The sequence below is a fragment of the Pseudopipra pipra genome, chromosome 8 (assembly GCF_036250125.1).
Source record: "Pseudopipra pipra isolate bDixPip1 chromosome 8, bDixPip1.hap1, whole genome shotgun sequence".
Lineage (NCBI taxonomy): Eukaryota > Metazoa > Chordata > Aves > Passeriformes > Pipridae > Pseudopipra > Pseudopipra pipra.
In genome coordinates this window covers 24868652-24892413 of record NC_087556.1, presented here as the reverse complement: position 1 = coordinate 24892413, position 23762 = coordinate 24868652, and the positions used below count along the sequence as shown (strand labels likewise).

Sequence of the window (23762 nt, the reverse complement as noted above, 5' to 3'; positions counted from 1 at the left end):
CTCCGAAATTTCAGTGGTTGTGATGCTCAGGCCTTTGCTTTGGTCCTCTAACCTTGCTGATGTGATAGGCTGGCAGGAATATCTGAGCTTTTCTCTGAATCATTTTTTAAGTTTTTTTTTCTGACTTCTGGAAGGTAACTCTAGAGACTGAAGTGGAAAGGAAAAACTGGAAAAAAGGAAAATTAAAATCTAATTAGATAAATGTTACAGGGTTGGTTCTTTCCACCTTCCTGTTACATAAATCTTCAAGTACCTTGAGAAGCAGGTCTGTATGATAATTCTTCAGATATTGATGGTCAGTGCCTGTGTTTCTAGAATAGACTCCATATGTAACTTCAGCTATGGAAAAAAAAACCCATGCTCTTCAAAATGAGTAGCCCAGTAAAGGTCACAGTGTTGGTTTGCCAGGTGATGTAGCATTAATGGTCTGTGAGATGCAAGAGGACAGATGCTGAATCTCCTTTGAATCTTCACTTTTCCTCAGTCTCATGTGTGGACTAGCAAGTAGGTGCATTAGTTTAGTGTTGAGATAGTACATGCTGGCAGATGACCAACAACCCTAACCCTTGTGTAGGACAGAGAGTTAAGCCTTAATTTTAGCACCATGCAAAGCTGCCTTCCAAATTTTGTTAAAACAGTTCTTATTATTGTTTGGCATCTGGATGAACTCAGTCATTAGCAGGGCAGATTGGGAAGGCTGAGTGTGTTGATACTAGGCAACCCCACTCACTCGTGTTAGCAATTGGTGACAAATAGGTCAGCTGAAGAAAGCATGACCTCCATGAAAATGGCTTGTGAGCACAAAAGAGCTGAACTACAACTTAACATGGGAGGGAGGAACATGAGAAGGCAGTTTTTAAACCTTCAGGTGGTGTCATTTACTAGCCAGAATATTCCAAGAAATTAATCACTTTACACCGATGTTAAGAATCTGTGGATAAGTGGAAGTGATGGTTGTCCTTCCCAAAAATGTGTGGTCTTGGTTGCCTTCTGCAGGCTCTGTTGCATGGGATTTTGGAGTCTGAGAATTTGGGGTGGGGGGTGGGAGGGTGTCAAACAGCCTATGCAAACAAGGGAGGGGGGTAGATGTCCCTGAAATGCAATGGGAAAACCTGTTCCCTGGTAGGGATTTAATGGCTACAGGAATATGCACTTTTCTTTCTACTGAAGTTGGGTTCTTTCCACTCTGTAATCCTTACCTACAGCCCTTGGGAGGGAAGTGTGCCAAGGAAACGTCAATTCATTAGTCACTTTAAAATGTGCTAGTAATCTACTTGCTCTTACTGGAGATGCAGTGTTGCATATACTTCACATTAGTATTGCAGTGAACTTCAACTCCCTTTCCAAATGCACACATAATCACTAAATGGGATGTTTTGGAATACATTTTCAGGCCATACAAGCTTTTGTTAAACCGTAGCATTCCAACATCATAATTAGTACATGAGCTAACAGACCTATTCAAAGACTTATTTACTATCTGGGCTGTTTTACATTGCAAGAGCCATGCTTCTGTGATCTGTTTGTTTTTTATGGCAGTGCCTAAGGCCCAGCTGAAGTCAGGGTCCTGTTGTGCTAGACACTTAGGCCCTGTCTCCAGAGAATGGAAGTCTACATAGGGAATAGACAAAGGAAACGCTGTTCAGATCTGGGTGGTGGAGGAGGGGAAGGGAAGTAACTAAGACTTTGGAAACTGAGGAGGGAAAAACTCCCGTGAAAAGAATTGGTATGGTTCTCAGTTCTCTTACAGTGAGCTCCCAGCTCCTCAGCAGCAGAACCATCTTCTTTCTCAGTTTGCAGTGAACGTGCAGCCTCTGTGCTCCATCACTGAGCTTTTCTAAAATAAAAAGGGGAAATCAGTGTGTTTTGGGAGAAGGGGAAAGAAAATTAAAAAAAACCCAAAAAAACCAACAAAACACACCAAACAGAAACCCCTCAAAATAAACAAACGAAAAACCCCAGCCCAACAAAAAAAGTCCATCAATCTGCCAAGAGTGAGATCTTGAAAAGTACAAGGTTTCAAAATGCCTGAACTGAAGGTTTTCTGTTGAAGGTTTTCAGAGTGACTGAGGAATAGCAGGAGGTGGATGAAAGTGTAGCTCTTGCAGCAGGCTCTGGGCAGGGGTAGTTAAAGGCAGTACAGCATTTCCTCTTTTGGTAGCCTTGTTACTTGGGAGAGGGAAAGGTTTAATCTAGCATGCACTCATAGGGTAAGCTTAAGTGACTCCCTGTTGAAAAGATAAACACTGCACCTCTAGATCATCTGTCTAACAGGTTTAGGTAATCCCTTACTGTGCTGCTTATTTACTTTAAATGGTGCTGTATTGTATAATGCATGTGTGTTTGTAATGGAGGGTCTGCAAATCAGAGCTTTTTGCTCAAGGACAGCATTACTCTTGCCCTTGTTTCACGGTTGATTTATTCCTAATGGAAAGGAATAAGCCTCACAATGATCTATTTGTCTTCTCTCAGCTCTGTGAAATGTATGGAGATTGACAGCTTTTCTGTATCTCACATCATTAATTTGCCTTGCTAACCTCTATTTAGCATCAAAAGATCAGCTTTCCTGATTATGGCCAGCAAATCTGTGTTTAGTGCCTGCTCTATCTCTGTTTAAGCTTTGAGAGACAAAAACGAGAGTCAGAAAATGAAAATGTTTATGTATTGGGACTTTGACTTATTGTGCACTTAACAGTACCTTCCTGCAGGCAGAGCAGCATCTGAGGCTGCTGCAATGCAACCTTTCTCTATGGATAAGGTGTTAATAGAAATGTTGCTCTTGATGTTCACACAGAGCAAGGCTCATTCAGTGAGCTGTTCCTGGTCTCTCAAGGCAGTGATTTTCTGCTCTGAGTCTAGACTGCCTTTCAGTCTGTAAGGAGCAACCAAAGGCTAAATATCAGCCTTTAAACTAAACATCCCAGATGAGGCAACCAAGCAAGCTGCAGGGAAAACACATGCTTACTACCATGTAGCCAAAGCCCTGCAAAGATGCTTGAGTAAAGTGTGTAGCCTTTGTATTCAGAGGCTAAGCTAGAATGAGTAAAAACAAGTGCTTAGTTACTTGGCTGTGTGCAGAGTATTTTCTGCAATATAAGAGGAGTGGTCTTTTGCTGGGGGAGGGAGGAGAAATGGCTATCCTACCAGAGTTTTTTGACTCAGTAACTTTCCTATATTCATGTTCTTTTCTTATGCTGCTGATGCACCTTTTTGTTAGAGCTGATGGAACAGATAACCCAGTAATTCCTGCTTGCTTTTTCAAAATCTGCATGGATGATCTCATATATCCCTTTCATAAAGGTCAGTGTCTCCTGTTTCACCTGCATAGCCTGTCCTTGTTGTCTGGGTCTTCGTGATGAATAAAGATAAAAGACAAATATTTTTCTCTTTTCTTTTTTTCTTTTAGTTTTCTGTAATCTGCTCCAAATAGGACCAGTTCTGAACAAGATATAGTAACAAGTCTACAAGTTTCTACATTTTAGAGAAGCCTGGAGAAACCCTTCAGAAAATACTGAATTGGGGTTTTAGTCTCTTTCTGGCAGTGCCACTGATACTATTACCCATGTATGTCCTTGCTCAGTACAATGTAGGTCACTAGTTGGCAGCCTACTAATGCACTGGCTGCTCTTGTAGCAGGCTATTCATCACTGGTGCTCACTTCCAAAGCTGTCATTTCCTGCAGCCGTGTGCAGGCAGGTCTTTGAGGCTCAGCTCCCAGGGTCACTGCAGAAACACGGCTTGAGTGGAGCTCAGGAGAAAGGCGATGAAGCGGTGTCAGAGAGAGAGCAGCGCATTCGACTTGGCTTATGTCACTGTTTGTGATAACATACCATCTGGGCTACGATCTCGCCAGATCTAGCTCATAAATAGAGCTGGTCAGAAGTTGTATTTGGACAGCAGAGCTTCAAGGAACAGCCAGGATATGGAAATGGCCATTTGTGAGATGGTTATCTGAGCGCTGCAGAGCAGAGCTGCTCTGCACACTCTGCTGGGCACCAGCAAACCAAGGTGTCTGTTCCTTTAGCAGGAGTATTGTGGTTCAGAAGGATCCCACCAAAACTGTTTGTAAAAGGCAGCATTTTTAACCTGGTGACTCAGGTCTGCTTCAGACTGAACTAATATCACTGTTTGGTTGCTTTATCCTAAGATTTCTGCTGGATGTACTGTAGCCTTTGTTCATTGCTTCAAGCCTTTGTGTAGTGTTGCTCGGTTCTGTCCTGACATAACAGAAGTGCGCCTCAGAGGCGGCAGATGTGTTTTCAAATGAAATATGGAATTCCTGTACAACTTTGACTCTAGCACCTGCAGTGCTGTTTGGTACTCTGCTAGGTTTTGTTCCTAGTCCTCAGAGTCTCTTTTTCCTAATTCTGTGTGGTTTTTAGGATTTCCCAGTAAGCAACTGACGCCATGTTCTCTATAGACTTCAGAATAAGAAATTAAAACAAAAGCGACTTTTGTCAATCTGTACAGGAAGTAAATATTGGCCATTCTCTGCTGCCTGTGAAGGCCATTTCCTATCAGCTGGAGCTGGGGGTCTGTAACTTTTTAAACCACTAGGAAGTAATTTGTAATCTTTGGACAAGATTACTATGAGACCCATTTGAAAGCTTATTCATGTTTTCCTAAAGAAAGCTTGGACACAAAATGTGTTTGCTTTAAGATTAAGTCCTGTGAATGTAAAGGAAATTGCTTGTGAGCTCGACTGTTACACCCCGTTGGCTGACCACTGAAAACACAACCCCACAACTGGTCATGACTAATAGAGTCTCCGTTGGCTCCTAGGGCTGAGCTCCCATGCCCCGTGGGGTGGAAAGCCATCTGTTTGCATGCCTTTACTGTAATCAGTTGTTCATGGCTCTGGAAAATCCACTGCAGGAGCTGACTGCACTGGAGTAGCCTTTCTGAAGGCAGTGGGTTATTTGTTGCTGCCATGGGCTGGGTTTGCCCACCCAATTTCTGTGTATTCTGCACTGTGTGCTGGAGTCCTCCTCTGTCTGTGCCCTCACCAAACCCACTTGTGGTTGGGAGCTCTTGTAAATTATTAATTATGGTGATAGCAGCATCACTTTGAAAGGTTTATTAAAACCTCAGATATATAGATTTCAACCTTTTAAATGATGGGCTGCTGGAGAGAAGATAGGGGGGGAAGACCTTAAGGAGGGTGGGAGGTGGATTTATTGCTTAACTTTCCTACTTGAGCAACATCTTCCTAACAGTAAAAAGACTAAAGGAGGTATGGGACAGAGGTCCTTCTGGAATAGAAAATGAATGGTTCTGAGCTGTAATTGAAGATGGAGGAAGGAAAATGCCCCATGAACTTCCCATTATCAGGGAAATGGTCAACTTCTGGGATGTACTAAAGTGAAGAAAACTTTGGGGGAAGGGAAAGAAAGGAAAGTACTCTCTGGTACCACTTGTTGCCCATAGAGACTTAAAGTAGAACTCTTTGTACTGCCTGTTCAGTCTCTGTGCCCTCTAGGAACCTTACTTTGCCTTGTGGTTACTGAAATCACAAAGACTTCATCTTTCAACGATCAATGTAAATCTGTCACTTTCCAAGAGAAAAAAAATTCAAGAAAAGTTGAAAATAGATGTGTAGTGTGACCAGAACTTGCAGTCAGATAGGAAATCCAGTATTCAAGCAGATCAGATGGAAAAAAAAAAAAAGAAAATCTGTGATCAGAAAACAGATATTTTCTGTATTAGCTGAGTTGGTACTGTGGGTTGGATGTGTGCAAACACATTGGGCTATGTGAAATGCAGCTGATGTTGCACAGACAGTAACATCATTAGGTGTTCATGAAATCAAATAAAGCAGGAAGGGAAAGGTTGTTTTAAATTAATTTTTAGAAGGCATTAGGACGTTTGAGCCTTGGAAAACTTTTTGTTGGGTTTGTTTTTTGGTTTGTTTGGTTGGTTTGTTTTTCAACTTTTTGGGTGCTGACTGACTTGTAGAACTGGCTGACTCTGACTTTATAGCTCTGTGGGTCCCCTAATTTGAGTGGTCTGGGAATGCTGGCCAGCACCTTGGGCATGTTGGCTCTGTGTGTTTTGGAGTTGGTCATGAGCAGGCTTAGGAAATGGTGCATTCATCTGCTTCTGTCTTGTAGAGCCCAGAGTACTTGACAGTTTAGGAGAAGCCGGTGACCTGGAGTGTGATGGGACTTGATCTGGGATTTACAGGCAATGTCCAAGACTTTTCCATATCTGTTAATGTAATAGGTAGTGCATTTATTCCCTTGCTTTAACAACACAATGTTTAATTTGTACTGGATTAGATGATGGCTTCGTGAATGTACAGGCCAATTCTAGAAAACGTGTTTGGCAGATTCCTTTATTCCAGCTGTGTCAATACACGAATCTGAGGCTCTTTTTTTAAATAGGGAGGGGAAGCCCCTGGGTAACACTTGGGCCATAGCAAATAGCTGCAGATACAGCACTTGGAGTCTGTAACTATCAGTTTGTATTATCAGAACCCAGAGATAAACTGTGTGCTGTACTTGAACAACTCCCTACACAGATAGACCCAAGAAGTCACAACTGTAATGAGAGATAAATATATGTGTTTATTTGAATGTGCACCTTTGAAAGGTTTGTTGCCTACTAGCTTGTAAGATTTGAATAAATACAGTAATGTGGTATTTCCTAGTTGTCTAATACTCAGAATATCCAATGTCTCTACTAGTGATGTAACCCATAAAGTATTAGAGCTGAGTTGTATATTATCCAGTTTTCTGTTTTCCCATGAACTTTTCCCATGTTGTGATCACTTCTGCTTTTTCCAAAAGTACAAGGAAACACAATAGAAGACTAGGGTAATATGTATTTGAGTGCAGAGATCAGGGTGTGAATTTCCACATATATACATATGTATTTATGCACATAATGTGATGTGAAACAAATCCAAGTAAGCTAGATATTTCAGCCAGAATCTGCGATGCACTTTGGGACTCTGTATCAAGCACTTATGTACACACCTAGTCAGCTGTCTTTGGTCCAGGAAAAACCTGTATGGCAGCAATAACTGGGATATTTATTCACATGTAGTGGGCTCTCCATGCTAGCCAACTCTGCAACTGGAGTACAGCAGCAATGGGATTTGCTAACAGCACAGCTGAGAAGTCTCTATCTACAAATGTCACAAGATTGTTAGTAGAAGTGTAAGAAGACAGACTGGAAGGATTAGGATAGCAAATCCAAGTAGTTACCTTAATAACCAGTCGTTGCAGGAAGAACATGTTACAGCCCTCCACTGGGATTCACTTCTATTTTCCTTGAACTCAGTAACACCAAAAGCAGTGCAAGGACTTCAATTCCCTCAGCTGCTGCTGAGTCCTAAGCATTTGCAGTTACAGTCAAGTATTGGTGGAGAACAGCAAACTGTGGTCTCAGCTCTTGGTCTCTAGTCCAACTTTTAGCTTCATAAGGCAAAATGCTGCTGTGTTAATAGCCAAAAAATGATATCAACAGAGTCCAACCTTCCAGAAGTCCCCACCTCCTCCTGCTCCCCATCATCTCTCTCTCCTCAGAAAGCCCTCAAGTGTTGTTTCAATCACCAAATTAAGCAAAAACTGCTGCAGCCTGTACTCTGATAAGAACACAACTCAGCTTTCAGGCCCTCCCTAAGGAGGGAAAGAAAAGTGTTTCCAGGGGCACTCCATATGTGCATTGGGTTGTCAGGGTTCCAAAGTGATGCTCTTGAGGTTAGGTTCCTATTATGTTTTTGTAGGGACACCTGTAAATTTTCAGTTGAACACTGGAGCAAGGCACAGGAGTGTGCAGCCTCTCAACCACCTTCAATGTGTTCTCTCTTCCCTAAATGTTAAAACTATTGCTCATTTTTAAATATTGAGGGTAGCTTACTGGGCAGAACGTAGTCTGTGGCTGTGTGACCACTGTTGAACAGCGATCAGGTGTGTGGTTTCTAAAGTATGTCCTTCAGATGTTCTTGGTACTGGGAACAAAATGTTTGCTTATTACATTTTAGATGCTTTTTATTTTTTTTTTTGAGAAAACCAAAATTTATGTGGTTATAATTCTTCATTCAGTTTTTTTAATGCTCTGGAAGAAGGCCTGTTTCATAACCCATATAGAAGATCAAATTTTCTGTGCTGGGTTACCAGGAAAGTAGTGACAACTGAGATCCTTTTTTCTCTTTTCTCTTATGTGAAAAAGCCAACAACTCTGCCCTATCACAGCGCTGTGGCCTCTTGGGTTATTTCCTCAGCAAATTGAAAAACCTCTTGGAGTTAAGCAGTAACTTGGGCTGATAAGTTTTGTTCCTGAGTTCCTAAAGCAGTACTTTGTGCACCCACAGTAGTTGCAAGGTAACAACCTTCACTCTTGACTGTCAAGCACAGACATTTGGGGTTGCAATACTTCCTCTGGGAGGTGGAGTTTCCCTGATGAACCATGCTCCCAGCCTGTAGCTCTAGGGCGTGAACTGGATGGAAGGATCATGTGGTTGATCTGGAATCCTAACATATGGCCCAGTCTGCTTTGGGCATGGCACATAAAAGGCTGTGAACCTGTGCTGTGGATCTTAATTGTGTTCAAGTAGGATGTCTACCACAAGCACATCTTTCTTCCTTGAGCATGTCTCTGAGCCCCACTTTCATCTTTAAAAGTAGACAAACATTGCTTCACTGTTGAGTAGTGGTTGCAGTGAAGTCTGCAGTGTACACAGGCTGGAAAACATTATGTGTTTTGAGGTGAAAGCTGCCTTTAATATTTCACCAGCTTTAATAATTCATCTTGAGAAGACAACCTTAGTCCGCCTTGCAGTGACTCATGCACGGACTTCTGTACCCTAAACTGAAGTCAGCTCTATGCTAGAAAGACCTCTTGCATGTATCTCCATATTTAAAAGAAAGATGCCTCTTCTGTGAATTGTAAGGATAAAATTCTCAGAAATTGAACACTGGCCTTCATATGAATTCAGTGGTTTCAATCTAGTGCCTTTGCCAAGTGTGTGGGACTGAAATAGCCCTTTACAGCGAGCAGAGTCAGTATGGACAGTAGTGTCTAACAGCATACAGGCACAGAAGTGGGTGTGAGCATAATCTTACTGCAGAAAAATCCGTCTTGTAGAATGCCACTCCTGGTGCCTTTCTGTTTCCACTTCTACGCATTCTTTAGAGGTCTGGCAGAGGCAATTATGATTGGCTGCCCTATGTTTATCAAATATATATGTATGGTGTCGGACAAGCTCTAGGGGGTGGAAAAAGCAAGTGCCTTGAGCCGTGCAGCAATACTCTTACCTTAGCTATTTTCTAATGAAGCAGATCATATCTCTGAAGGGAAGTAATCAGCTGCTGGCACGAAAAAGTCTGTGTGACAGGTCTGGAAAAGACTTAATTGCATCTAGTATTGCTTTGTAGGACAGTTTATGTTGTTGGATTAAAAAAAGTCTCTTGAGATAGTTCCAAGGCAGAAGGACTTAAAAAAGCATCTCTCTGAAGCCCAAAGAGCGCATGTCAAATGTACCAGACTGCTGCTTGTGTGGGATTTTTTCAAGACTCTTGAGAGATGGAGTGTTATTTAAGTATTTGTTTAGAGGAATGTGTACTCCTGCAGGAGAAATATCCATGCCCAACAGTGTTGCTATCAGTCTTGTTTACTTTACTTGAGCTCATAAAATCTATAGAGAAAGTAGTGGCTGAGGAGAGAATTAGAAACTAATGTTCAGCATTATCCTGCAATTTAATGTATTTATTTCTTAAAGTGATTTGTAGCATCTTATGATCAGGCAGGCTTCAATGGGAATAGCTGATTCCCTGTTGGCGTGAAGAAAGGGACAATACTGAAGAATTGCTGGATAAGGATACATGTAAAGATAAGCAAAACTTGCCTAAAATGTAATCCTTTAACTAAGTTCCAGTAGTTTCCCATGGTGCATGTTGTGGTTAACATTTGCTTAATTCTTTTGCTTTTGTAAAAGCCTTTTGAGAAGAGGATTGGGAATAAAATTAAAAGCAAGAACATGATTTTTTAGAATCAAAGTCTTTTTGTCATTTAGTCATTCTGCAGTATGACCAATCCATTTTGCAATCATCAACTTGCCATATGTATGTATATCAAGTGAAACTGGTAATTTCTCAGTAAATGCTTGAGAGTTATCTGAGCTTCCGTGGACTCTGTGGGTGTGGAGACATCTTGCCGGTTGCAGCAAGGGATGCTGACAGATGCCAACCAAAGCGGCAACATATGTGGGGAGAAAATTGCACTCCTACCTTAAAAATTTGTATTCTGAGGTTAGTGTTCAGGCTGTTGGAGTAATGCAGCAAAGCTCAAGTTGAGCTTGGTCTGGTCACAGTGGCTACAACTCCTTATGTGCCTTCTGTGAGGCTCAGACTCCCTTTAAATCCTCTTCAGAGATGAGAGCTGATGAGTCTCAGTCTAAATATCCATGCCACATCACCTTTAGAGTTGTGTTTTGATGCCTGAGAGACAGGGGCATCTGTAAGGGTTAACTCAAGCTGTAAAGCACTGCCTAATTTTTACAGATGGTGTGAGTGCAAGAGAGAACCTCAGACTGGCTTGGCAGTGCACAGAGATAACTTTACATAATTCCCTGCAGATGTTGCTGCAGAATGGTTTTAATAATGAATTGTGAAGTCAAGCTCAACTCCAGCATAGAGGGAGAACTCAAAATAAATGCAGTTTTGTTCTGTGTTTCAAAAGCAAGTTTTCTAACAATATTTCTATGGTGCTCTGGGTTGGGAAAGATGGCCAGGGAGGGGACAAGAGATTGTTTGCAGGAAGCCAGGGCTATAATGGTGCAAACTAAGACCAATCTGGCAAATTTGTCTGCAAATCATGAACACCTATGAACCTGGGGGGGGGGGGAAGGAGTGGTGGTACCAAATGGCAGCTGCCCAAAGCTTCTAATGAGAGGATGGCACAGAGCAAGTACTTCATGATCAGCTGGGCAGAGTTCTGCAGTTTGTGGATGCCGTGCAGGGGCTGTGTTGAGGAACTGCTGCCATTTTCTGCTAGGAGTCAATTCTTGCAATATGCTGTAGTTTCCTTTCTGGAAGGTTATGGCTTGGATGTGCCATCATAATTCAGGTTTTGGTCTCATAAGGGATGTGCTGCCTTTGCAGTGTCTGCTCAGCTGCTCTAAGACCTTGCACATCTTGCTTGTGAGTATCCATTTGTGACTTCTCTGTTGCCAGGGTGTGTTGCTGAAAGTTTCTCAGTCTTCTCAGTTGTTTGGGTTGTTTAAGTAAAACACACCTTTTTTCTGTAGATGTGCTATTTCAACGAGCTACATTAGAGCCTTTCTTTTGTCTTTTTGAGAAACAAGCTTGAAATGGGAGAAGAGAATTTCAGAGTTGGGGCTGTTTTTTCCTGAACTTGGACAGATGCTGCTGATTTCTCAGTAGTTGTGGAGATCTCTCATTTATGCTTTATCCTTGCACAGAGTTTATAAAGGAAACCTTTAGAAAGAAATGATAACTTTCATGAGTTCTGTGGTAATTAGAAGCTTTAGCCTTAGTCATTGCTTGAAGAATCAAAGCAGCTTAAAACCTCAGCTGGACTCTTATATGCTCTGTCTGCACATGGCACTGGATTTGGTTGAGTTACTTGTCTGTAACGTTGCTCAAATGTGACTTGATCTCCAGCTGTTACACTGGAGCCTGTTCACAAGATCAGAGTCATGAGTTTTCCTTGCTGAGGTCTTTCAGGAGTAGGAATGGCAGTAGGGAGGCATGGTGATGTGAGGGAGGCATATGCGCAAGTGCATACCTAGGCATGAGGGCGAGGGGTATTCTCTTGGCAGGGAGCCCTTTTGGATGGAGGCTCAGCTACTCTGTGGCCCCAAACACAAGACCTAAACTCAGCTCTGAGGCCACTGTGCAGCTCAAGGAGCCAAACCAGAGGAGCTGTATTGTGAAATGGGCTAGCACTGGGTTGGCGTCAAGCAAGTGTGATCCAGCTCTCCGAAGAAGTTTTTACCATGGTTTGAATTTGGCCCAAAGGTACATTTTTTAAGTTAGGCAAGTCTTTTCTGCGATTGTGCTTAATTTCTTTCTGAGGAAGAGTTTACGTAAACTATTCCAGGCTAATTGATATCAGCTGAAAGCCAACTTCTCACATTTTGTGCCTAATTATAACTGTATGTTAAACTGTGTTTGCTACCCGTGTCGATACGTTAGTAGTGAAATAAGGAACAACCACGAAGACGTGTTTTTGAAACGATCTGGCAGATCCTGCATGTTCGCTGCTGTGGGCTTCGTGGCAGGAGAATCCACCTCCTGCTGAGGGAGAATAACTAAATTTAAACTTTCCAACCATGAGCCTTGTGAAGCAAAGTTTCCAAACCTCTGCTGGGCCAGAAGATGGAAATCCATGTCTGAGTTTGGAGAGTAAATAAATAGAGCTGCCTAGGAGCTGCATGGAGGCAAGTGAGGGGTTATTGTTTGGGGCACATTATCTCCCACCCACATGCCCCAGGGAGCAAAACAGGATTTGTAACTACTGTTCTCTGGTAAAATCTTCCATGACAGGATTTGGCATGAACTTGGGTGATTTTTAGCATGAATACTTGAGCATTGTTTCAGGAGGGTGGTTTTTTTCTTTAAAGACAGTTGCATGTGGCATGGCAGCAGAGCCCAGCCCAGGACCTTCTCTTCCCTCTCTCTGGGCTCAGGCTGTGGCATCCCAGCTGTGGGAGAGCTGTGTGGCTATCACCCAGCTCGGGGCTTTGCCCCTCCATAAACTAACCAGTGTTCATGCCCATCTATTCACAGACCAAGATGGTGCCTTTGCTTATCACAGGCAGGCTTGGGAGTCTTCTGTGAAATTTGGTGTGTTTATGACAGCCATTAAAGTCTTTAAACTGTTTTGAGGTACATGTACAGAAATAGCTGTTTTCCCAACTCCCTTTGGGGAGTCTGGAAGACTGGTATTGGACAAAAGTTTGCATTGTCCTGACAAAGCAGCTTGTGTTTTTGGAGGGAAACTGGGAGATTACAGAAAACAACAGAAGTGGTTTGCTTACCTGTTAGACTTTTTATTGTCCTGTTATCTTAACCTGGACCTTATCTGAATGGAGGAGAATCTAGTTGTGTTCATATCTGAGAGCAGGAAGTTCTTGGCTGAGTGAGTCTACATCAAAAGTAGCAGAGGATTCCATAAATCAGTGTAACCAAGCAAGAAAAGAGGCAAGGATAGTTGTGGTTGGAATGTATTTAGTCTGAAGTTGGTTTGCCTATAATTTTATTCATCCATCCACAGATATGACTGAAAGGTTATATCCCTATAGCTGGTGAATACTTAACATTTTTATAGATAGTGGTAAAAATTTGGATGTACAGGTGGGAAGACAAATAACTGGCACTCATTACCTGAAATCACATTTCAGTTAGCTTTTTCTCTCCTATTTCTGTTCTGTGCAGTACTTTCCAGCTTCCCAAGGCATTGAATTCAGGTCATGTTTTTTAAACACCAGCTGTGGTTGCAAGTGCTCTTGAAGCACTTTTGTATCCTGTTCTGAAATCTCTGCCCTTCTACTAAAGTGTTTCCTATTTCCATCATTTGACTTCTGTAATGCTTCGTATTAGGATTTGGGCAGCATTTGTGCTGTTTCAGGTACGTTCACACATACATATATTCACATACGAAGTGGTTTGATACTGTAGATGTACGTGTACATGTGGCAAGACCAGCTTGGAAAAACTGAATTACAGAACTTGAATCAAAGTTGTTGTGGTTGGACTTTGAATTTCTTAAAATAAATTGTCATTTGCTCTGTTGCACCCATTTTTTACCACTGGGAGAGTATCTGATAGAAATGGTACAATAGGACTAAACCCCTTCTCATTCTAGGAAGCTGCGGAATAACTCAAACCTGCACTGAAGCTGCTGACACTGCCATCTTCTTGGTAGCAATTTACTGTTCTTGCTCCTCCTAATGTTGACTTCTTTATTTTCTTTTTGTAGGTTGGTGGTTTGTAAGCACAGCAGAGGAGCAGGGATGGGTCCCTGCTACATACCTGGAATCCCAAAATGGAACCAGAGATGACTCTGACATCAACACATCTAAATTTGGGGAAGGTATGGAAAGCTTTTTGTTATCAAGGAGAAATAGATATTCACTTGCTCTATGCTTTTTTCCCTCAGAGGAAAACTTGGAAAACTCTTGCTGCCACTTATGACTGTTAATCCAGTGCAGTAACCTCTTCTCCCATCTTGTATCAGTAAATAAATTGTTGCAGAAGAAATTGGAATGAAGTATTATGTCTGTAATCTCTTTGTGACCAGCTTGGACAATGAGTGTGACGAAAGGTTCAAAAGATGAAATGATGCTCATTATAATACCCTTAAAAAGTAGACAAACAACTTATTTGCAAGTCCAAGCAGTTTGTTCTGGTAGTGTCCATGGAAGGAGAGAACTTGCATGGCTTGTTTGCAGAAATTACACAAGCGAGAGCTTCTAATTGGAAGAAGATGCATGATAGAGCCACAGACCATTGAAAGGAGTGAGATTTAACTTCAATTGTTCCTTCTCGTAACTTTTCTTTTTTTTTAATTAATCTTTGAAACTAGTTTTACTGCTGTTTGCTGTGGTCTGTGGTTGTGTGGAAAGGTAATTTTATTTGGTGTGGTCTCATTCTGTTAAAAGTGAGATGCCATTTGTCATGATACGTATTTAGCTGCACTGTTTTTTTTTTTTTCTTTTTACTAAATATGCTTAATTCAGGTTCCAGAGATGGAATAGTACAGCCTCACATATTCCTTAGTTCCATTATGAAAGACTAACCACATCTTAACGGAATTCTCATGTAGCAACTGTGTACAAAGGACACTTTTATTATTATTTACTCTATTCTAATGAATGTCTTGCTAAATCTAGGTGCTCTTGACGTTACACTTATGTAAAATGTATGTGGAAACTCAGCTGACCTTTCCTTAGCACAGGCAGGAGGCTTAGAGATGTGTTGGGGTGACCATCTGCCCATTAAGAGAGCACACAGGCAAAACATAACTGTGCTGGGCCCCAGGGGTGACATCTGTGGCTTATTGAAATCTCTTTCTCTGTAACTCATTTTTTCCTGCTCAAATCTACCCATATCCTGGGTCACTTAGGGTTTAGAGACAGACTGGCTGTAGACTGGTAGGTCAGGAACCAGTCTGGTATGATGCAACATCTCAGCGGATGCAAAAGCAGTTAGTAAAGTTTCCTTGTTAGTAAAGAACAAAAACTTGCTGCTCTCGTCTGCAAGCATTGAAGAATGCCTCATCTGTTGGTCTGTAGCTTCCTCCCTTTTCCTGACTCTTAAACAAGGTGCATGCTTGACAGCTTTATTGCTTAAACTGCTTTTATTTCAAGCTCTCCTTCACCTTTCGTGTTGCCCTCTGGAGTGTACTCTGCACAGGGATGTTACCACAGAGCAGTCTATCCTGGATAGTGGCAAATCCATCAAATGTTCCTTATCTCTTTCCTCTCGGTCTCTTTTAATCCGTTACACTGCTCTCTTCAACTGTGGTCAGCAGTCCTGCTCCCTGCCTTACTCCAAATCCAGATATGCTGAAACCCGAGACTGTTCTTCCCTTTCTGTTCAGTTCCACCTCAGTGACAAATCTAATTGCATTACCTCCACAGCTGCCTTGATGTGCCTCAGGTTTTGCTTGCTTTGCAGTAACTTTACTTGCTTTGCAGTAATATAAACTGAGACTTCTTGTGTTCATTGTTTTTCCCCCTCCAGTTCTTCTTTGCTTGGGCTATTCTTCTCATATAATTGTTTCATAAGCAAGGAAAGAATGACTCAGGTTCACTCTCTTTAAGAAAGTTATAAAAGTGAACCTACTTAGACAGAAAACTTGCCAGCTCTCTCTCAGTAGGCAGGAGAAATGGGCTCTGATATAACTGAGGAGGAAGGCACTTTAAGTGGATTAAGTGCCCTAGCCCCTAAATTTAGAGTTCACACAAGTTTCAGAGTGACTTTGAAAGGGCAGCAACACTCATGTAGGAGCTTTCTGTATCAGACTCTTGGTCCTCCCCGTTTGCACGGGCAGGCCTGGAACAAGACCACAATCCAGGCAGACCCAGAATTCTGCTCTGCTGTGGCAGGCACTTGTACAGATAAGGAGGTGCTGAACACAGATTATTAATAATTCTGCCTCTACATAGCAGTAATATTTTCATATGTCCCTGTTTAAATAATCTGTTCCCTGAGAAAGACAGAAGTGTTTCCTCCCTGCATCTGAGCCTGCACAACATCTTTTGTCAGGATGAAGGCAGACAGCTGACTGCTACCTGGGCCAGTGTTTAGACCAACACCATCTTGCAAGGGTTGGAAAACATTCAGAAAGCAATCTAAAGAAACTTTCAGCAGCTACAGGAGCTGATAAAGTAAACATGTTAAAATACTCTCTGGAAAGGTTTAGACACTTGTTGATAAACAACCTTTTTGGTGACTAACTGTGGCATGACCAACCAAGTCTAAGTCTGGGATCAAATGGCAAAATTCAATATCATTGAGGAGTAAAAAACTCTGACTTGTACAAAAGCATCATTGTGATATGAGGGCTGTCATTGGGGATAGTTGTATGTTATGAGGACACAGTGTGGTGGATCTGTGTGACCCACTGTTTTTAAGGGGTGCTCCTGGATGACCAAATCCTCTGAAGTCCCAGTGTGAGCAATTAGCGAGGTGACTGCTCTATGCTGACATCTGCAGCTAGTTTCTACACCTTCTGGACCCCTCCTTTCTGCAAGCTTTTATGTTCAATATCTTTCATCTCCTCCTTTCTCGTTCAGAAATCTCCTACTGCTGGCAGCCTTACTGTGAAGTTAACTTCTCTCTCTGCTATAATCTGTGTGTCTAGTGAGGTGTCCTGTGTTGCCTCTTGTGTAGAATGTGTGTAACTGGCAGTCTAATGTCCTGTTGATTTGGAGAAAGTCACCAGGTTAAACCCTCTCATCTTCTGTCCCACCATGGGCTTCCGAGAGGATCACCGATTTCCATTAGCCAAAACCACAGCAATCTATGAACTTGATATTCAGCTCCTCTGAAAATTTGTGGTTGTTTCTTGACAACATAGGACTAAAGGGGAAGTACAGAGTACACAAACTAGATATTGTGTCTGTTCAACACTGCACCTCTGCTTAGGGTGACATGGAGAGGTTTAGGCCTTACAGCAAAGACGAGAAATTGAGGAGAGTGAGCTGGGTGCAGAGGTCTGTCTAAGCCCCTGACAGAGGGGCTTATCCCCTGATAAAGGACAGAAAGTCAAAAGCCACTTTTTGGTAAAGTTTGGGGTTTTTTTGTTTGGTTGGGTTTTGGTTGTTTTTTTGTTTTTTTTTTTTTTTGTTCAGCTAATGACTCCCCAGTCAATTTTGCTGTGCCTGAGTGTCTACAGAACATAGTTCTAGAAGACAAAACATAGTTCTAGAAGACAATGGTGTCTACTCCATGATGAGACAATTAAGAAAAATGGGGGCAAACATTTTACACAATGGTGTTTAGAAGACTAGGGTTCTACTCCAGTGTAATGGTATATTCCCTAAATAAGTGCACATAAGAAGAATTGAGTGATATCAGAATTTATGAACAGCTTCCCAGCATCACTAGTAAAATGATTGTGTTTGGACTTCAACTGTCGCTGATGTGCAATATTTTGCATTGCTTTGTGGCAGCATCAAGCACCCCTGCAGTAGTTGCCAAATTAGCATGGAAACCCTTGAGTGGAAAACCAGAAGTGTTTGTCTATGTCTCTGTGCCAGTCCAATGGGTCCTGTACAGGCAGAAGAAGAAACTGAGTACAGATCTAAATAAGCAGTCCAGAAAACAAGTGGTGTCCTCTGTGCACAGCTGCTCTCACAATGCCATTTCCATAAGTGTTTCGTCTTTGTTTATAGTTTAAGCATAAATTATTGTTTCAGTGTGTAGCTAATACTCAGTCCTGGCTTGTTAGCTTCTTGAGCCTGCTTGATAATTACAAGGTTAGGATTTTCCTCACATTTGTAATCTGTATATTAGAAGTTTTAATCATGAGAATTAGCTGTGGCAGTGATTGCGAGTCACGTCTTGCAAGCAAGGTGACATCACACACTTTTCCCTTGGGTTCCATTCCTGAGTGCTGCTGTTCTAAGGGAACTCACATAAGAAAAGCTTTTTATTTTTTCTTTTTGGATTTGTTTATGGTGTGATGATTTTGCTTAGAGAGGATTAGAACCCTGTTGGATTTGATGTTGTATGCAATAGAGTGAATTCCCCAGAGATAATGCAGCCAAATTAGGAGATGCAACTGCCACTGCACCCTCCTTGGACAAGTTGTATAGTTGTTTTGCGGGGTGTATATGTTTTTTGGGTTTTCCGGGCTTCGTTTTTGAGAAAAGCCAATAGCAAGAGTTGCAATTTGTTACAGTTCTGCATGGTTCATGTTACTCAGGCTCAAGAAGATAACTTGTTCCACTGTACTGTATAAACTAAAAACATCTGCATCCTGCCTAATCCATTTCCACTAACAAGACCAGTGCTTGTTAATGCCATGTTTTGTTTTTATTCCTCATCCCTCCATTTTTTCTTTTTTTTTTTTCCTTTGTTTTGTCTCCATCCATGTTCCAAACTAGTTTCTAAGCGACGCAAGGCTCACCTGAGACGCCTGGACCGGCGATGGACGCTGGGCGGGATAGTCAACAGGCAGCAGAGTCGAGGTGAATTAATAGTTTCCTATGGCACCAGCCACTGAGGGTGCTCCAAAAGCCATACTGCAGCTTTCGCTGTTGTGTGTTGGAATCTGCATATTTGGCACTCTGGTAGAGAGAAGCTCCAGAGTTCAGATGTGGATTTCAGCTTGAGGGTATCTTGGAGCCAGGATTAGGCACCCTGGGAGCTGGAGGCCTAAGTAGCCAAGGGTAACTCTGCAGTCTGATTCTTCATTCTGTTGGGAAGCTCACATCTGTTGTGGTTTAACTTTGGGCATATTTGTACTCAGTCTTTCCTACCTCAATAAGCACAAGTGGTACTTTCAGGGACATTAAAATGGGTCGAATGCCAAAAAGCCATGGTAAGAGATGTGTGCGCTGGAAAAGTGCGTAGTGGTGTGGAAAGATGAAAATCATTCCAGTTTTAGTCCCCTCTCTTCCTTGCAAGCAGTCCTTGATACTAAAGAGAGAGTTCAGAACTTTTGGGAGGTTTTGATGTTTCTAGGTGTTCTGAATACTATCAGTAGCAGCATTTTAAATTTTTTTTTTTCTAACTTTCACTGATCTAACAGTGAGCATGGCAGGGTGGGGGGAACACCTTGTCTTTAGGTGAAGCTGTGTTTGTAAAGCCTTCCAAACCAAGGACTTCTCCAGTGCATGTGAGTCATCTTTCCCAGAGTAAAGGAGGGTACCCCTTTCTATCTCCCCCTCTACTTGCAAAAGGATCCAAATGTAGTATTTGTTGCGCTTTAAAAAGAAAAGGTGCAGGACAAAGCACATTCACACCTCTGTGTAACTTTCAGATGACGTTCCTGAGGGCATGGATCCAAATGTAAGCACCAGAGATAATTCCCAGTTGAGGAAAAGGTGCCTTTTCCTGTTAAGGAGAGAATGTACTTTTAAAGTAGGAAATTTACCTTCTGGATTTGATGATGGTTCTACGTGCAGTCTCATATGTCTCAAGCGCACACAGCTTTTCAGTGACCCTTTAACTTTGTTTCAAATTATTATTGAGGAAACCAAAACAACAAGAGCAGTGTTCTTCCTACCGTAGCTTGACCCTGCAGCAACTGGAACTACCTTCAAAAGATGAAGTCTTGCTTCTCAGCCACCAAATACACCCTGAAGGCACCAAAAAAACCCTCATAAGCACACATGCTGGCTTATGAAAAAGAAGTTGTGCTTATTTCTGTACCCCAAGAGTTTGGGAGCTACTTATTTTGCTTTGTCAAACTCTGCCAGATGCTTCCTGGCAGTTTATCTGGGATAATTTGTGGGAATCAGTTTTCTAAACAATTTGTTTACTGGTGTCAACAAATACATCCTTTCATATTCATACAATATTGCAAACAAAGCTCCATAAAATATTGAGACAGCATGACCAGTCCCTTAGCATAGTCTGCTGGTAAGACTCAAGAACCTAAGTTGCATTCCCAAGTTTTCACTCTTGCATTCTGATGCCCACCATCTGTGTGCAACTTCTCCAGACCTGCCCTCTGACCAGTGTCAGTGTCTTCCTTGGCAGTTTTCCTCGCCACAGGCTCCCCTAATCTCTTCCATTCCTGCTTTTTTCTTGCTTCATAACAGTTTCTTCCCTATTAGGCCCAAAAAGTGCTGGGGTTTTTTGAGTGTGTTGGAGAATATGTGCTTTAACTCAAACTAAATCTTAGCACTTGAACTTGTCACAAACTGTGGCATTCTATGATTCCGTCCAAGGTTTGGGGCACCCTCTTTGGCTGAGCTGCTTCTATAAGGTCTCTTCAATGCATTTCAGCCACAAATAGCCAGGCTGGCTAAAAGTAAGTTGTTTAATCTCACCAGAAATAGTAGGTTAGGGAGCTCTTACAAGAGCAGGCTCATTGGGAGTAAAGAAAGTGATTTGAATGTTTGGGCACAGGTTGGAGACAGTGGCTTCGTCCTCTGGCATAGCTGTAGCCTGTACAGACATCTATGCCTTTCAAACTGCAGTTGTTGAAAGTATGAGTCTCTCTGGGTGTCCAGCCTGCTGTTTCCTAACAGAGCACAGTTTATATGAGGTCAGGAGATATTTTCTCCCTTCTTTCCCTCCCATTCCAGCCCAAAAGACTTCCAACAAGGCCAAATTTGGGTGGGTTTGCAGGGAAATGACAGAATGCATGAAGTGTATGCACTCACCCCCCTGCCAACCTTCAAGTCCCTGCTCCGAAGTGCAGAAGAACTAGAGCTGTTAGAACAAGAGGTTGCCAGAATTCTTTAATACAAGCAAAACAGCTTCCCCTCCCCCACTTGGCCTCTTCCTTGGAAATAAACTCAATTAAACATTTTGGCTGAAATTCTTCCCACCCAGCGATATTCTGCTTGAGATAGTCCCTGGGTTAGTTCCGAGAGTTCACTGGAGTTTAAAAGCAAGCTGTAAAGGATGCTTCCCTTTATATTTACACTTGGGTACCACTAATTAGCACTTTTATCAACTAGGTCTGTGATAGAATCATTTTAAGGCCAGAACTGAAGGAATTAAGCGTTGTTTCTGAAGGCCAGGATTTTCTAAGTAACTTGGTTATTAAAAACACTGGAAAAGCCTGAATGCAGAAAGGAAGGATGTTTGCTTCCCTGTTACAGACCGCCTAATGGAGGAGAATTACTAGGGGTAGCATATGACTTATTTATTTCTGTTCTTTACAAAGTCATTTGAAGAGGCTAAGCACCCCTGAACTTCAGATATTTGGAAGCAATGTTACTGGGTCTGTGAATAAGAAACATGAAAGACAAATTATTGAATATCATGGTAGTACTCCTTTTTTTTAAAGCTAAAAAAAACTGCAAAGAGAACAGCTGTAGTCTGTTTCTACAAAGAGAAACAGATGACTTTTGTTGCTGAACTTTTCTCTTTAAAATGGTCTGTGGTGTGCCCAGATCTAAGAGATTACATTGGTTTATGTTTCTTATGTAGTTGCAAAGCTTGCATTTTTTTTATGATAAATGTTTTTAAATGTGGTACATTTTCTAAACTTTTTCCTATACATTATGTGAAACTCCAGTAATACAAATACAGGTTGTGAGAAGCCTGAAAGTTTATAGTTTTCCTCAGTCTTGACACTCGTTAGACCTGGAAGCTGCAGAGTTCATGTTTTGTACTGGGTTAAATAGTAATTCTAAATATGGATTTTTTTTGGAACTTCCCCTGGCAGGGAACTTGGGATTTTTTTACAGGCTAATTTAATGGAAAGTCATTTGTGCTTTTACAGTTTGATTGGTAAAACTGGGGATTTTACATGCCTGTCTTTTATGACAGATATCTGACATAAGTTTTTGCTGCTCTGTTTTGTGCCCATCCCGTTACAATGCAGGAAAGTACTTTAAATTATTCATACCAACAATATAGCAACTTATGGGCTGAATTTTCTGCCAAATGAGCCTATTATTTAAGAGTAGCTCCTAGTACAAGGAATAAACTATTCATTGAAAGAGTTAAAGTTAGAACTTGGAACCTATAGCTCTTCTAACTGCTTGCCTATCTTAGGGAGAGCAGGACCTTGATGGAGAGAGCTGGACACTGTGTAAAGAGTAGGCAGCCATGTAACCCAGTGGTTTTGATAATTGAACCCTATCTTGAGTTGGTCTTGATACTGAAACCTCATGTCCTAGCCCAGGTGGGTGGTTCTGCAGCCAATTTCAGATCTGTGGAAAGAGCACTTGATCAGTACTGGTAATCCAACCTGCCTTGGTCTGCTTGTACACTCTTACCCTTTCCTGCATCTCACAAGAGCTGTTCTGCCCTCTTTGACAGCCCCCTCATTACCCATGGGACTTCTCCCTTTGTTTTCACTCTTTTCCTGTTTGTCCTTGATGCTGATGAAACGTTTCTCACTCACAGAAAGGCTGTGAGTGACACTGCTGTGTTAAATCAAACCAGCACAGAGCAGCTTCAGACTTAGTTTGTTCTTTCCTTTGGTTGTTTTTTTTCTCCCTCTGTTCTCCAAGGAAAGTAGTAAATGTTTATTGCCTCTTGCTGGTTGAAGAAAGAGCACGCGCAATACTAAACTGTTTAAAAGAAATGTCATTATTGTTCTTTTCTATCTGTTGACATAAGGTTTTCTGTTATTTCAAACAAAAAAGGGGGGGGGGGGGGAAGGACAAAGGCTGAAGAGCTCCTGTCTGCAGATGAACAGATTTGATAACTGTGGACAGTTATTTTCTCTGCTGCATATTTAGGCAAGTGAAACAAAGACCATGTTGAATTAATGCTCTCTGGAACAGGGAGACTTTTTCCAGAAGCAGGTCTGACAAAGGGGGGGTGGAGCGGAGGAGTGGGGGAGGGCGAGTGCAGACTGCTGACTGAGGGGAAAGTATTTTGAAAGAAAATTCTTCTGTGGTTTGGAAGATGTAGGTTTGGGGCTGTTGCATTTTGCTGAGAAATCATTAATTGGCTAATTTCTAGACCAGTTCCCCCCTACCCCCACCCCTGCTGGCATATCAAACAAGGATGGGGTCATGGAAAGTTGGGGGCATGTACAAGCACCAGCTGAGCAAAGGAAATTACTCCCTTATTTGGTTGGTTCCTGAAGTGCTGCAGATAACTTCTACACTTTTTAGTGGAGGCAGAAAAGAGCAAATGTACAAAAAAGAGGTGAAGGAGAGGCATGTGAAATGGGGTGCTCAGAATGTGGAAGCAGAAATGTATGAGCACTGGCCATTTGCCTGGGAAAGATGACACTGATTATGCAGGGCTGGAAATGTGCATGGTATTTAAGCTGTTTCAAGACAAGGTTCCTGTCCCAGATAGTTTACAGCCTAAACAAAGAGAAGGAGATCTGTGTATCAAAGGAACCTGGGCAAGTGGCAATTTGGCACGCATCTTATTGCGACCAAAGGGGTTTTCACAGTGAAAAATGATACTTATTTAGTATTTTTAAAAGCTTTCAGAGAAGGACTAAAACTAAGCTTGTTTGGTAAGGCAGGAAATCAGGGTAGGTAAGTCTTATTTTAGGAAAGATTTTGGAGTTTCAGGTTATTTGATACCACTGAGGAAGGAGCCTGCTCAGGCTGATGAGGCATCATAAGAAAGGCATGAGGCTGAGTGGGAAAAGATCACAGAATTTGGAGGAGTGGGAAATCTACATGAACA

General features: G+C 41.9%; 1 protein-coding gene across 4 annotated transcripts in view; it reads left to right on the top strand.

The window, feature by feature from the left end:
* The window catches only part of SH3PXD2A (SH3 and PX domains 2A), a 260811-nt gene that overhangs the window by 207990 nt on the left and 29059 nt on the right, over window positions 1-23762 (top strand). For 3 of the 4 annotated variants that reach the window (XM_064663221.1, XM_064663220.1, XM_064663224.1), the window contains 2 exons: window positions 13948-14061; window positions 18584-18667. In XM_064663221.1, coding sequence (XP_064519291.1) covers window positions 13948-14061; window positions 18584-18667 — 198 coding nt within the window. The remainder of the gene's footprint in view (window positions 1-13947; window positions 14062-18583; window positions 18668-23762) is intronic. The other variant, XM_064663222.1, reaches the window with a different exon arrangement.